Genomic DNA, 14,412 nt, shown 5'->3' with positions numbered 1-14,412 from the left:
CTTCCCCCCCTGGCTCGCTCCAGTGGACCTTACCTCTCCGCCTCGCTCTCCTCCTCCTCCTCCTCCTTCCGCCAGCTTCACTGCCCGGGACATTGGCCTCCAACCAGGAAGTGGCCCGGTGTGACACCTACTGCTCCCTGCTGCCATGGCAACCCCGCCCCCGCCCGCCGCGCTCGGGACACAGCGCGAGGAGGAGGAGCCCCAGCCGACTCTTCTCCCTTAAGGCATTGGGATAGGGCGCTCCCAACGCTACGGCTGCCGCAAGGGGACATAATGTTTCAAAAGTCGCAACTGTGTTTTTTTCCTTCCTTGAGCCATCGAGGCTCCGCCCACCTGGCTGGAATGGGAAGCTACTTCCGCTTTAGGAAGCAGAGGGCTGGTTTTAGTTTGTGCTGAGGCAGCACTTCTGTATAGCAGCTTATTGAGTCATTTTTTGACCTTGTGCTGAACGTTTCAATGTGATCCCTGCTGTGATGTGTTGCTTTTCACTTTAACTGATGGCATTTATGCCTCCATTCATGCCCCTTCAAATTCTACAGCACTGCTGGTCACAGCTGACCTCCAGCTGGAGCACTCAAGGGCCAGGGCTTCCCATAGGGTCTAGGGCAGGGGTCAGGAACCTTCGGCCCTCCAGGTGTGGTGGACTTCAACTCCCACAATTCCTTGAGGCTCGGCATTTGCCCCAAAGGCTTACCTTGGCCTCAAGGAATTGTGGGAGTTGAAGTCCACCACACCTGGAGGGCCGAAGGTTCCCCATGCCTGGTCTAGGGTATCATGGGATTTATAGTTTCATGAAGAACCAGCCCTTTTTGGTAGAAAACATTCATGCCCCTTCAAATTCTACAGCACTGCTGGTCACAGCTGACCTCCAGCTGGAGCACTCAAGGGCCAGGGCTTCCCATGGGGTCTAGGGCTAGGGTATCATGGGATTTGTAGTTTCATGAAGAACCAGCCCTTTTTGGCAGAAAAGGCTCAGCCTGGGGTCCCCAGATGTTTTGGGCCTACAACTCCCAGAAATCCCAGCCAGTTTACCAGCTGTCACAGGGTGTCTGCGCCCTACACCACTGGAGAAATTACACTGCTTAGCCAGTACTGCACCACCTGACATCCGCCGGGAAGTTGCAGCCAATAGTGAAAGGACCAAGGCAGAGACATCCCCAGCTCATCCCTTGTTTGGGTATCAGCCAGCACGTCAACGACTTAAATCAAGAAATAGTTTTCTTAGATCTACAGAGACACTCGCTGGAACACCTCAGCAAGCAAGAGTCCAAAAGTGGCAGGCTCAAACCCAGCACCTCAACCAATGGCTGATACTAAATGAGAGACTCCCTCCTGGGCACACAAAGGACTGGGCGACTTGGAAGGCATTGAACAGACTGCGCTCTGGCACCACGAGATGCAGAGCCAACCTTCAGAAATGGGGCTACAAAGTGGAATCCTCGACATGCGGGTGCGGAGAGGAGCAAACCACTGACCACCTGCTGCAATGCAACCTGAGCCCTGCCACATGCACAATGGAGGAACTAATTGCAACAACACCGGAAGCACTCCAAGTGGCCAGATACTGGTCAAAGGACTTTTAACCAACTACCAAACTCACAAGTTGTGTATTTTTCTATTTGTTTGCTTTGTTCTGTTAGAAATGTAATATAATGGACTGGCTGCTCTGACACGACAAATAAAAATAAATAAGCGCTTCAGTATAGCAGCTTATTGAGCCATTTTTTGACCTTGTGCTGAATGCTTCAATGTGATCCCTGCTATGATGTGTTATTTTTCACTTTACCTGCCATGGTCTGATGTTAAGGAATCATGGGATTTATAGTTTCATGAAGAAAAGGCTAAGGGTTACAACTCCCATAAGTTGGGGCCAGTTTCTCAAGGCCTCGAGGGCCTTCTCTGCCAAAGGTTGTGTTGGGTGCCTCAGCAAACTACAATTCTCAGGATTCAGTAGCATGGCAGTTAAACTGGTATTGAACTGCATCAATTAAAATGATCAAGGGTCTGGAGAACAAGTCCTATGAGGAGCGGCTTAAGGAGCTGGGCATGTTTAGCCTGAAGAAGAGAAGGCTGAGAGGAGATATGATAGCCATGTATAAATATGTGAGAGGAAGCCACAGGGAGGAGGGAGCAAGCTTGGACTAGGACACAATGAAACAATGGCTTCAAACTACAAGAAAGGAGATTCCATCTGAACATGAGGAAGAACTTCCTGACCGTGAGAGCCGTTCAGCAGTGGAACTCTCTGCCCCGGAGTATGGTGGTGTTCCTTCACCCATCATATATTTCTGATGATCTTGGGAACCCCTTTGGCAGAGAAGGCTGAAGATCTCTCTGCTTGTCCTTCTCTTCCTTTTCAGAAATAGATGGTGAATCCTCCCACCGAAAGCCCTCCTCCGCTGTGATTGGCCAACCTCTCAGCCAAGGGGAGAGCTATTTCTAAGACTCCAAGCGGGGAGGGGAGAGCAGGTGTGCTTAGCGCATGTGCGGGTTGGTGTGCACGTGCGGGGTGAGAGAGAGCATGTGTGGCTGGGGGGAGGCTCACGCCAGTGAGCCCCTTTAAGGCATGGGGGTTCTGTGTGGAAAGTTTGGCCCAGTTCTATTGTTGGTGGAGTTCAGAATGCTCTTTGATTGTAGGTGAACTATAAATCCCAGCAACGACAACTCCCAAGTGTCAAAGTCTATTTTCCTCAAATATTTATTTATTTATTTATTTCCTGCATTTGTACTCCACCCTTCTCACCTCCGAGGGGGACTCCAGGCGGCCTCACACCAAGCACCATTCGGTGCCATGACAGTCATAAAAATGGTCAACATTTATTAAAAAGACATTAAATAAACAATTGCTAAAAACACGCCAATTAAAAATCCAAGTCCACATCAGTTCATTGTTGCTTCAAGTTGCTTCTTCTCACTTGCTGCTCTCAATGGTCAAACGCTTGGTCCCACAACCAAGTCTTGAGTTTCCTTCTAAAGGACAGGAGGGAGGTGGCCAATCTGATGTCCCTGGGGAGAGAATTCCACAGATGGGAGGCCACTGCTGAGAAGGCCCTGTCCCTTGTCCTCACCAATTGTGTTTGCGATGGTGGTGGGATCGAGAGCAGGGCCTCTCCAGATAATCTTAAACTTCATGATAGTTTGTAACAGGAGATACGTTTGGACAGGTAGTCTGGGCCAGAACCATTTAGGGCTTTAAAGGTTAAAACCATCACTTTGAATTGTGCTTGGTAGCAGATTGGCAGCCGGTGAAGCTGGCATAACAGAGGGGTTGTGAGGTCCCTGTATGGTGCTCCGGTGAGCAGCCTGGCTGCCGACTAGGGCTGGGCGGTTTCGTTTCGTTAATTCGTAATTAGTTAATAATTCGTTAATTTTTTTAATTACAAAACGATAACGAACCATTCTGGAGCAATTTTTTTAAAAAATGAATTTTTAAATAGTTTTGTAAATGCTTCGTATTTCGTTATGTATTCGTTTCGTTATTGTTTTGAGGTCGTTTCGTTATTATTTCCGCATGTCTGGGGCAAGTTTTATGGTTGTTTTTTGTTTAATTAGTGAAAAAAATTATAATATCACACCAACAGTCAACAAAAGAGGGAGAGGGAAGCTTCAGAAGTTTTTGGAGGTTTTTTAGCGTATTTCGCGGTCGCGTCTGCCATTAACAAATCGATTCGTTATTGTTTCGGAAATCGATTCGTTAATGTTTTGAAATTTTTTTCACATTTACGAAATTTCGTAAATATCGAACTTTTTAAAAGGAAAATTTTGTAATTATTTTAAATAACAAAACGCAAAAACCCCCAAAAAACAAATCGATTTTAGAAACAAATTTTTCCGTTGTTACCCAGGCCTACTGCCGACCATTGGACTACTTGAAGCTTCTGAGCAGTCTTCAAAGGCAGCCCCACGTAACGTGTGTTGCAGTAGTCTACTTCACCAGTATATTGGTATATTGAGTATCCGTGCCAAGTTTGATCCAAATCTATCATTGTTTGAGTCCACAATACTCTCTGGATGGATGTGAACTACAACTCCAAAACTCAAGGTCATTGCCCACCAAACCCCTCCAGTATTTTCTGTTGGTCATGAGAGTTCTGTGTGCCAAGTTTGTTTCAATTCCATTGTTGATGGAGTTCAGAATGCTCTTTGATTGTAGGTGACTATAAATCCCAGCAACTACAACTCCCAAATGACAAAATGAATCCACTCTGACTCCAACAGTATTCAAATTTGGGCATATCAGATATTTATGCCAAATTTGGTTCAGTGAATGAAAATACATCCTTGCATATCAGATATTCCTCTTTCAGCCACTCATGGAGAGTTTCAGGAATCTGTAAAAATATGCATTTATTTCTATATATTTTAAAAAATTCAGCCTAGCACCCAATTATTTAGTCCTCAAGCCTCTCTGCCTGAGGCTTTGCAACTTGGAGCTGTTTGGCTTTGCCTTGAGCGTCACAGCCATAGTCCAGCGCTAGGTGGCAGCAGAGAGCAGCAACTTGGATTTCCTTGCATTTTTCCCCTCCTTCTGCAATGGCTGCTCCTTTTTGGGGGAAACTTTGGAGGGCCAAAGGGTCACCCCCGTTTCTCTGGATCCGCCGGGGAGCTTCAGCAAACGGTAGCCGAGGCCCTGATGTCCCTGGAGAGGCACAATATCCACTATCGGCCACTGAAGGAGGGCAGAAACTCACCCGCATGTGGCAAAAGGAGGGCATCAGGTGGGTTTGGGGGGCTGCAAAGCAGAAACGTGTGCATGCAAAGGGGCCAAACTCTGCTCCCATTGCCACGTTTATGAAATTCAGTTCCACTTTCCTTCTCATATAGCTGGCATTCACTGTGCTTGGCTTGCAGGGCTTAGGAAAAGATCCTAATTTAGGACTATAACTCCCAATATCCCCATTCCCCAGTATGGTGGTTGCTCTCTAGTCATAGGATTTCTTTTGCAGAGCCTTGGAAGGCTGTTTTCTGTAGGTTATAGACCCCAGAATGTGCTTGGTTTTGCAGAACTTAAGGCAAGGTCGTATTTAAGGACTGCAACTCCCAGTATCCCCATTCCCCAGTATGGTGGTTTCTTTCATAGGATTTCATTAGCAGAGCCTAAGAAGGCTGGGGTTTTTTTGTCTGCCACAGACCTCAGAATGTGTTTGGTTTTTGCATAATTTAAGGCAAGATCCTACTTAGGACTGCAACTCCCAGTATCCCCATTCCCCAGTATGGTGGTTGCTCTCAAGTCATAGGATTTCATTAGCAGAGTCTAGGAAGGCTGCTTTTTGTAGGCTACAGACCCAGAATGCACTTGGTTTTGCAGAACTTAAGGCAAGATCCTACTTAGGACTGCAACTCCCAGCATCCCAATTCCCCAGTATGGTGATTTCTTTCATGGGATTTCATTAGCAGACGCTAGGAAGGCTGCTTTTTGTAGGCTACAGACCCAGAATGGTTTTGCAAAACTTAAGGTAAGATCCTACTTAAGGACTGTAACCCCCAGTATCCCCAACACTTTATGGCTTTATGACCTTTTCTCATTGGGAAAGCTTCTTTTTTGGAGATTACATCTCCTAGAATCCGCCAGTCACCCTCTCCACATTCAGACCTTCCTTGATTCATTCTATTTTATTGGAAGAGCCTAAGAAAATTCCTTTTTTACTACACTTCCCAGAATCCCCTGACAATCGAACAGCAATGTGTTCATAGCATTGAAGACATGTCTAGGGAAATTGTTCTTTCATGATACAGAATAATTATTGGTAAAAGTAATAGATGATAGGGCTGAATTTGGGGAAAAGGAAGGGAATTGTGGACTTCAGCTAGAGTGGACAATATTGGGTTGTTGTAGGTTTTTCGGGCTGTATGGCCATGGTCTAGAAGCATTCTCTCCTGACGTTCCACCTGCATCTATGGAAGGCATCCTCAGAAGTTGTAAGGTTGAGACCTCACAACCTCTGATGATGCTTGCCGTAGATACAGGTGAAAAGTCAGGAGAGAATGCTTCTAGACCATGGCCATACAGCCCGAAAAACCTACAACAACCCAGTGATTCCAGCCATGAAATCCTTCGGCAATACAGTGGACAGTGTCATTGTTATTGTTGTTGTTGTTGTTGTCTTCATTTATACCTCGCTTTTATTTATTTATTTATTTATTTACTTTGCTTATATACCGCTGTATCTCAAGCCCGAAGGCGACTCACGGCGGTTCACAAACAGTAAAAACAGTAGAAACAGCAGTGGTGCCATACAACATATAACAATTGACTTAACACATTATCCATAAATTACCAATAAGCAATTACAATGCACAATTATTCTCTCCATGGGGTCTCAAGGCAGCTAACAATCCACACTAGACAACTAGTGTACAGTACAATACAAAAGTTAAAAAGCAATTAAATAGTAGCAGTAATGGGATAACCTCTGGACCAGATTTCATTAGCGCCCCTTTGCCCTTTGTCCTGTTGAATGGAAACAGTTGTGTTTCCCAATTATTATTTCACTTGCTGGGCAGTGCATATTTTTGGCTTTAGTTCCTATATCTATATAAATAAAAATGCAATGTTCGTTTGTGGGATTATGATAATTCAAAAACCACTGGGCAAATTGACACCAAATTTGGACACAAGACACCTATCAGGCTAACGAGTGTCCATCACTCATAAAAACATTGGAAAACATAGCATAAGGGACTTAAAAAGCCAAAAAAGCAAAAATGACACTACGGCACATGTGCAAAAATGACTCCCCCAGCAAACAAAATGCACAATAGCATATCCACACTTTCTTCTGGACTACAGCTCCCAATATCCCCTAAACCCAGCCCTTTAGGAGAGGAGGATGATCCCAATGAGCTGCTTTCAAGCTGCAAGCGTTCTTCTCCTTGGATTTCTTTGAGACCATCCCAATTCCTGCATATTTCCAATTTCCTATTCCTGGACTGCAACTCCCAGAAACCCTCCAGATAGATAAGATAGAAATAGATGGGTAGGTAGGTAGATAAATCGATCAGGAGGACTGCTGGGAGTTGCAGTCCAAAAATAGGTAGAGGAGGAAGAAAGGGGAGAAAGAGGAAGGGGGAAGGGGGGGGAGAGAAGAGAAAGAGAAGGAAGGAGAGAAGGAAAGAAAAAAAGGGAAGGAAGAGAGGGAGGGAGAGAAAGAGAGAAAAAGGGAGGGAAGTTGGCCACAGCAACGCGTGGCAGGTACAGCTAGTATATCCTAAAATCCAAAAGGATCTTGCCACAATGCAGCTGTCTTGAAAGAATAACTATAACTACAAGAACACATTGATACAGTCAAAACAGTCTTGAAACAAACTGTCATTTTTTCCCATAGATGAGTTTCCATTTGTTGCATCTACAGCAGTGGTTCCCAAGAACTAAAATATGGCCCACACACTCACAGTTAACTACACTGTTGCAACAAGAGTGACTGGTCTCACAAAACCCTCTTTTAGCGCCAAGGCTTATTACATATAGTTTTCTGTGGGTGAGCAGATGGCAAGTATTGGATGGCATATGTTCTGTATCAGAAACTAGAGCTGATGTGGTCTATCCAGTGCAATTTAATGAATCAGCACCCCAAATAACCAAAACCTATCTAAAGTTGATCAAAAACTGATTCGTAACCCTTTCGGTACCAATATTGGAGAGTGGTCCCTGGTCAAAGTGGTCCCTTGTCAAAAAAAGGTTGGGAACCACTGATTTACAGGGAATTGTCATGCAGTTTGACACCTCTTTTAGCTGCCATGCCTCAATGTTATGGAGTCCTGGGAGTTGTAGTTTTGATCAGGCACTGGCACTCTTTGGCACAGAAGGCTCAAGACCTTGTAAAACTACAACTCCCATGCTTCTTTAGCATTGAGCCATGGCAGTTAAAGTGGTGTCCAAACTGCATTCATTCTGTAGCATAGATGCATCTTTGGCATGCCTTATCATGCAGTAAAATATTTCCTAAATATCCCAGGAAGAGAGATTGCCATCTGGAACCATCATTATATTGTTTTTAAACTCTTCCTCTCACGTCTCTTCTGGAAGTATGTGAATACAAACTTTCCTATTCCCACAAATCTCTCCAGGAACATTGTCTTAAATCACCCCCAGAAAAGAAATGCTCTCTCGCTCTCCATGCTGAGGTCTCTCCGTGAGGACATTCTACATGATATTGAAAATACTGATCTGCGAGTCATCATCATTGCAGGTACTTGGTTTGTGCCGTCTTGAACTCTGAAGTATGTTACATAATGATGTCCTGGTTGTTTCTTTTACTTTTAATTTGTGCCCAGATATTCCCAACCTGGCTTCCAGGATCTAAGTCATGCACAACAAGTGTAAACATCCTTGATATACAATGCTATTCCTCCTCCTCTCAAATTTGGTCTGTTTCTCAGCAATAGTTTATATCTCTTTTTTAGTACATTCAGATCATGGGATTCCTCTCACCAAGTTTCAGTGATGCCAATTATATGGTATTTGTTTGGTTGTATTAAGAGTTCAAGCTCATCTTGTTTATGTCTGCAATGTCATCACAAGGGGTTTGCGAAAGATTACATTATTAACTATTACACTAACACAATTTCTGTTCCTGGGTTATAAATGTCATTTCCTAATTGGTTCTATCATAAAAACATGGAAAATGTTATTAAAGTGCAAAAACTGCAGCACCTTTTGCTATAATTTTTCAATGGCTATCTCATTGGGTCTCAGTCAATTCAGCATAGTTTAGGTAGGCATAAAGTTTCTGGAGTAGAACAACTACTTTTAAAGTAAAGATCACACAATTAAACAGGAAATAACACTTTCAAACCAGGAACATAATTTTTTACCCAAATTTTGTTACCTAAGTAAAGATAAAGGTTTTCCCTTGACATTAAGTCTAGTCATGTCCAACTCTGGGGGATGGTACGCATCTCCATTTCCAAGCCGAAGAGCTGATGCTGGCCGTACATGCCTCCTAGGTCATGTGGCTAGCATGACTTTATGGAGTGATGTTACCTTCCCACCAGAGCAGTACCTATTGATCTATTAACATTTGCATGTTTTTGAATGGCTAGGTTGGCAGAAGCTGGGCCTAACAGCAGGAGCTCACCCCGCTCCCCAGATTCGAACCGCTGACCTTCTGGTCAGCAAATTCTGCAACTCAGCAGCTTAACCCACAGCACCACTAGGGGCTCCTTTGTTACATAAGAGTTGTAATAATAATAATAATAATAATAATAATAATAATAAACAAAGTATGGATTGTCGATGTTGCAATCCCAGGTGACAGCAGGATTGGAGAGAAACAACAGGAAAAGCTGGCACGATATGAGGATTTAAAGATCGAACTGCAAAGACTCTGGCACAAACCAGTCAAGGTGGTCCCATTGGTGATCGGCACACTGGGTGCAGTGCCTAAAGACCTTGGCCTGCACTTAAACACAATCAGCGCTGACAAAATTACTATCTGCCAGTTGCAGAAGGCCACCTTACTGGAATCTGCACGCATTATTCGCCCATACATCACACACTTGGAAAGTGTCCGATGAGTGATCCAATGCAACAGCCAGCAGAGAGTCTGCTGTGGACTGATCTTGTTGTGTTTCTAATAATAATAGTAATAATAATAATAACAATCTTGATTTATATCCCACTTTTCTCCCTAGTGGCACACAATATAACGTAATACAATACAAATCAAAGCACATTTAACATAAAATATGAGACAGAAATCACACAAAGCATAATAACTTCCAGAAATAAGATATAATTGGAAGTGTGTGCATTGATGTATTAACTTATGTAATCTTCTCTCTTAATTTGAAGGACCTTTATCAGAAAACTGAAATAATTATTTGATGCAGTCCAGTGCCTTAAATCTTGAGTTATGTCTTGGGGGTCCACAAGTCCACAAACTATATTAAAAAGGGGGTCTGTGGTGAAGAAAAGGTTGAGAACCACTGGAGTAGAGGATAAATTATTCATAAAAGGTTTGACAGAGAAGTAGTTTCAAAATGCCTGTGACTTAAGGAAAGAGATGAAAGCAAGATTTAAAATTATGATTTATTGCTAGATTGCAATATTGTGTGTGGAAAATAATAATAATAATAATAATAATAATAATGGGTGCCATGCCTAAAGACCTTGGCCTGCACTTAATCACAATCAACGCTGACAAGATTACCATCAGCCAGCTGCAGAAGGCCACCTTACTAGGATCTGCACGCATTATTCGTCAATACATCACACATTCCTAAACACTTAGGAAGTGTTCAACGTGTGATTCAGTACAACAGCCGAGTGATCTTGTTTGCTGTGAACTCATCTTGTTGTGTTTCACATTATTATTATTATTATTATTATTATTATTATTATTATTATCCGTCCCCTGCCATGCATTGCTGTGGCCCAGTCTGTGTATATGTGTGTTTTGTGTGTGTATGTGTATATATGTGGTTTTACGCATGCGTTGTAATGGGGTTTTTTTTAGTTTTTGGCTTTTATAGTCTCTTCCAGTCTTCTTTCAGTGTTTTTATGAGTGATGGTCACTTGTTGGCCTGATAGGTGTATTGTGTCCAAATTTGGTGTCGATTTGTCCAGTGGTTTTTGAATTATATTAATCCCAAAAACAAACATTACATTATTATTTATATAGATTATTATTATTATTATTATTATTATTATTATTATTATATTTAAAAAGAGTCTTATCAGTTATGTGTTTAGTATGGAATGTGTAATGCTGTGTAACTTTCCTTTGTTTCCTCTCACAAATCTCATCAAAAGGTGAAGGGCCTGTTTTTTCCTCTGGGCATGACTTAAAGGAACTGACTCACAGGACAGGTGAGAAGCATCACATGGAAGTTTTTAAGACCTGTGCTGAGGTGAGTCACCCCAAAATCTCAATGTGAAAGATGTTGTCTTATTCTTTACTCATCGTTCGATTATATTCCAAAATATGGAGTGATTATCAGACATTGTTTACACGTTTAGTTTTCTGGGCAAAAAGTCTTTAACTAGCTGGAATCAAAGGTATAACATTGGTCTAAATGTTTGAAAATCTGAGAAATGAGGTTACCAACTCCCATCTACTCCTTTGGCACATCAGATTCTCACCTTGTAAGCCCTATTCATAAACATTGCAGAATTATAGAGTTGGAAGAGACCCCCAAGGTCCATCTAGCACAACCCCAATCTGCCATGCACACAATCAAAGCACTCCTAGCAGATGACTTCTCAGACAAATCAATTTGTGGTCATTTATCATAATGAATATGGGAAAGATGATATGCTTTTGGTTTTTGGTGAATGATGATTGCTTTCACTCTTCCTTACAGATCATGACTCTCCTTCCTAAGCTTCCTGTGCCAGTGATCGCCAAGGTGAATGGCCTTGCCACCGCGGCCGGTTGCCAGCTTGTGGCCAGCTGTGATATTGCTGTGGCCAGTGAGAAATCTAAGTTTGCCACCCCGGGAGTGAATGTTGGGCTGTTTTGCTCGACTCCTGCAGTTGCTGTGGGGAGATCACTTCCAAGAAAGGTAAGCCCACAATGAAAGGAGGAAGAATAATCACACGTTGCACCAAGTATTCCAGGTGAGGTCTACTCAAAACATAATAGAAAGGCACCATGACTTCCCTCGATCTAGACACTATACTCTTTTTGATACAGCCCAAAATCCCATTGGCTTTTTAGCTGCTGCATTACACTGATGCCTCATGTTCAACTTGTTGTCCACTATGATGCCCAGATCTTTTTCACATGGACTTTTGTCGAGCCAGGTGTCACCCATTCTGTATCTTTGTCCTTTAACACCAGTGCTTTGTGCTGTTGACAAAAAAGCATCAAACATGGGAGATGCACTGAGCTGAATCAGCTTCATATAATCCAATTTCTCTCATTTCAAAATGCCACCCAGGTTGCCTTGGAGATGCTGTTTACTGGGGAACCCATGACGGCACAGGAGGCTCTTCTGCATGGACTCATCAGCCGAGTGGTACCTGAGGACAGGTTGGAGGATGAGACTTTGAGAATCGCCCACAAGATATGCGAGAGCAGCCGAGCCGTCGTGGCCCTGGGGAAAGGCACCTTTTACAAACAAATTGAGCAGGACATTGGCGCAGCCTACAGTGTGACCTCACGGGTCATGGTGGACAATCTGGCCATGAAAGATGGCCGGGAAGGGATTGAGGCCTTCATCTCAAAACGCAAGCCAAGCTGGTCACATTCCTGAAACGAATCTTGCCACCCTCTGCCTTTCTAAGCCGTGCCAAATGATGGTCTTGAGATTTCAAAAATTGATGGCTTCCCAGATTGAAAATCATAAAGGCTCTTCAAAACAATGCTCCTCTTTTACCTGCAGAAAGTAAAGGGATTGGCAGGTTGAAAACTGGAAATTCTTCATGGTTGTGTAGAAGAGGGTATTCCAGTAAATATTGCTTGTTAGATTGTTGCGAGTTTTCCAGGCTCTGTTTGGTGCTTCCTATGTAGACTTGTCCACAGTTGCATTGTATATGGTATACTCCTGCAAAGGTGCCTCCTCACATCTCTGCAGGAATCTACCTTGTACCATGTAGCTGTGGACAAGTCTACAGAGGAACTACCAAACACAGCAGCATTGCTCAGAAACAAATCAGGGAACATGAAAGGCACTGCAGACTACTTCAACCAGAGAAGTCAGCCATAGCAGAGCACTTGATGAACCAACCTGGACACAGCATATTATTGGAGAACACAGAAATGCTGGACACCTCTAACAACCACCATGTCAGACTACACAGAGAAGCCATTGAAATCCCCAAGCTTGTGGACAATTTCAGCAGAAGAAACCATGAAAGTGAACAAAATCTGGCTACCAGTGCTAAAAAAAAACTCTAAAGTCATAAAAGTAAATAAAGAACAACAGTCAAATTCCAGACAAGAAACAATCAGGGCCAGCTAATCACCTCCCAACAAAGGATTCTCCTGGGCAGTAAGAAGCTAAACCTTGAAACTGCTAGGCCATTAAATGCTAATCAAAGTGGCCAATTGCAACATTCACACCTATCTCAATCAGACAAACCTCTGAGGATGCTTGCCATAGATGCAGGCGAAATGTCAGGAGAGAATGCTTCTAGAACATGGCCATATAACCCAAAAAATCTACAACAACCCAGTGATTTCAGCCATGAAAGCCTTCGACAATACAACAAGAGACAAGAGTTCTTTCTCCCACCCTGGACATCATTCCACAGATATTTAAACCCTATTTTCCTAGTTTCCAACTGACCTCACAACCTTTGAGGATGCCTGCCATAGATGCAGGCAAAACATCAGGAGATAATGCTTCTGGAACATGGCCATTCAGGCCAGAAAACTCACAACAACCCATAAAACTCTTCCACAATATATTGCTTGTTATCTAACTGCATCACAAGCAACAAGAGCTGAAATTCCCTCTTCTTCACAACCATTTTAGCAGGCATGGGAAAACTTCAGCCTTCGAGGTGTTTTGGTCCATTAGGTTGTAAGGCTATTAGGAATTGTGGGAGTTGAAGTCCAAAACACCTGGAGTGCCGAAGTTTGCCCATGCTTGCATTTAAGGAACGGAAGCCTCAATTTTCGCGCCTTTAAAATATTTGCCTTTATTTCCTTTCAGAGTTAAAAATGTGAATTATATCTGTTGATAGTTTGGTGATTTTCTAAAAATCCAAAAGAAATCCTCAAAGGTTTAATCTTTTTTTCCCTGTAACTTAAATTAAAGCTCAAACAGACATGTGCACTTAAAGTCTTAATATGAAATCATGTTACATTGTGAGGGGGAATCAGATCTTTTTGGTTTGCCTTCAGGAAATTTTAAGTTGATACGTCCATTTTTCTTCCCTTGCTCTTTGTCCATATATCAGGGGTTTGGGGTATTAAATGGTCTGCATCCTCCTACCTTTCAGCTACTGCTCTCAGAGTGGTCATCAGCATGGACATTATTCATTGCTGCTATCCTTGTATTTTTGTTTTTCACAAATAATTAATAATCCCCATTCTGATATGGCATGTACATACTATGATTCTGTTTTGGATTTGAATTCAGAGTTCAAATGTGCTCTCCATGGTGCTTAAGCCCACTGCCCAATTAAATTCAGCACCTTGGATAGCTCCATTAGAATTCGCATGGAAGTCACCAACCACCATTGACTACTATAGTTAATTCACTCTTGATAATTGTGAAGGCTTGATCTATAAAGACAGTTTGTTAGCATTGTAAAATGGAGTTTCAACCACATGATATAGTCTCCTCTATGTTGCTTGAGTTGCAACCCTGATTCATCGTTGAATCATCTTTGACCTGCATCCTATTGGGAAGTTATATCATTGCAAAGGCAGTTACAATCAGATAGAGTGGAATTGCGCTATTGTGAAACATTCACATTGTCAGGAGCTATGCCATCAGGACCATTGTGCAAGCAAGAGT

General features: G+C 42.9%; 2 protein-coding genes across 3 annotated transcripts in view; one reads left to right on the top strand and one right to left on the bottom strand.

Annotated features, from left to right (window-relative positions):
- Positions 1-281, bottom strand: part of USP6NL (USP6 N-terminal like) — a 166,903-nt gene extending 166,622 nt beyond the window's left edge. The window contains exon 1 of one of the 2 annotated variants that reach the window (XM_060776515.2): positions 34-281. The gene's annotated coding sequence lies outside the window, so the exon portion shown is untranslated. The remainder of the gene's footprint in view (positions 1-33) is intronic. The other variant, XM_060776521.2, reaches the window with a different exon arrangement.
- A 4,209-nt stretch (positions 282-4,490) lies between these two features.
- On the top strand, positions 4,491-13,890 carry ECHDC3 (enoyl-CoA hydratase domain containing 3). The gene is made up of 5 exons (XM_060776522.2): positions 4,491-4,718; positions 8,068-8,189; positions 10,754-10,851; positions 11,305-11,505; positions 11,884-13,890. Exons 1-5 carry the CDS (start codon positions 4,534-4,536, stop codon positions 12,196-12,198), a joined length of 921 nt encoding a protein of 306 aa, XP_060632505.2. The 5' UTR covers positions 4,491-4,533; the 3' UTR covers positions 12,199-13,890.
- The last annotated feature ends 522 nt before the right edge of the window (positions 13,891-14,412 follow it).

Source organism: Anolis sagrei, chromosome 5 (assembly GCF_037176765.1).
Source record: "Anolis sagrei isolate rAnoSag1 chromosome 5, rAnoSag1.mat, whole genome shotgun sequence".
Classification (NCBI taxonomy): Eukaryota; Metazoa; Chordata; class Lepidosauria; order Squamata; family Dactyloidae; genus Anolis; species Anolis sagrei.
Note: the sequence above shows the minus strand (reverse complement) of the source record. Positions and strands in the feature narration are given on the sequence as shown.

Bases quoted from the DNA above. Each gene is read 5' to 3' on its own strand.
- ECHDC3 (XM_060776522.2), top strand. From the start codon at position 4,534: ATGGCTGCTCCTTTTTGGGGGAAACTTTGGAGGGCCAAAGGGTCACCC. The intron at 8,190-10,753 runs GTACTTGGTTTG...TCTCATCAAAAG, and splicing joins GCGAGTCATCATCATTGCAG to GTGAAGGGCCTGTTTTTTCC. The intron at 10,852-11,304 runs GTGAGTCACCCC...TCTTCCTTACAG, and splicing joins TTTTTAAGACCTGTGCTGAG to ATCATGACTCTCCTTCCTAA.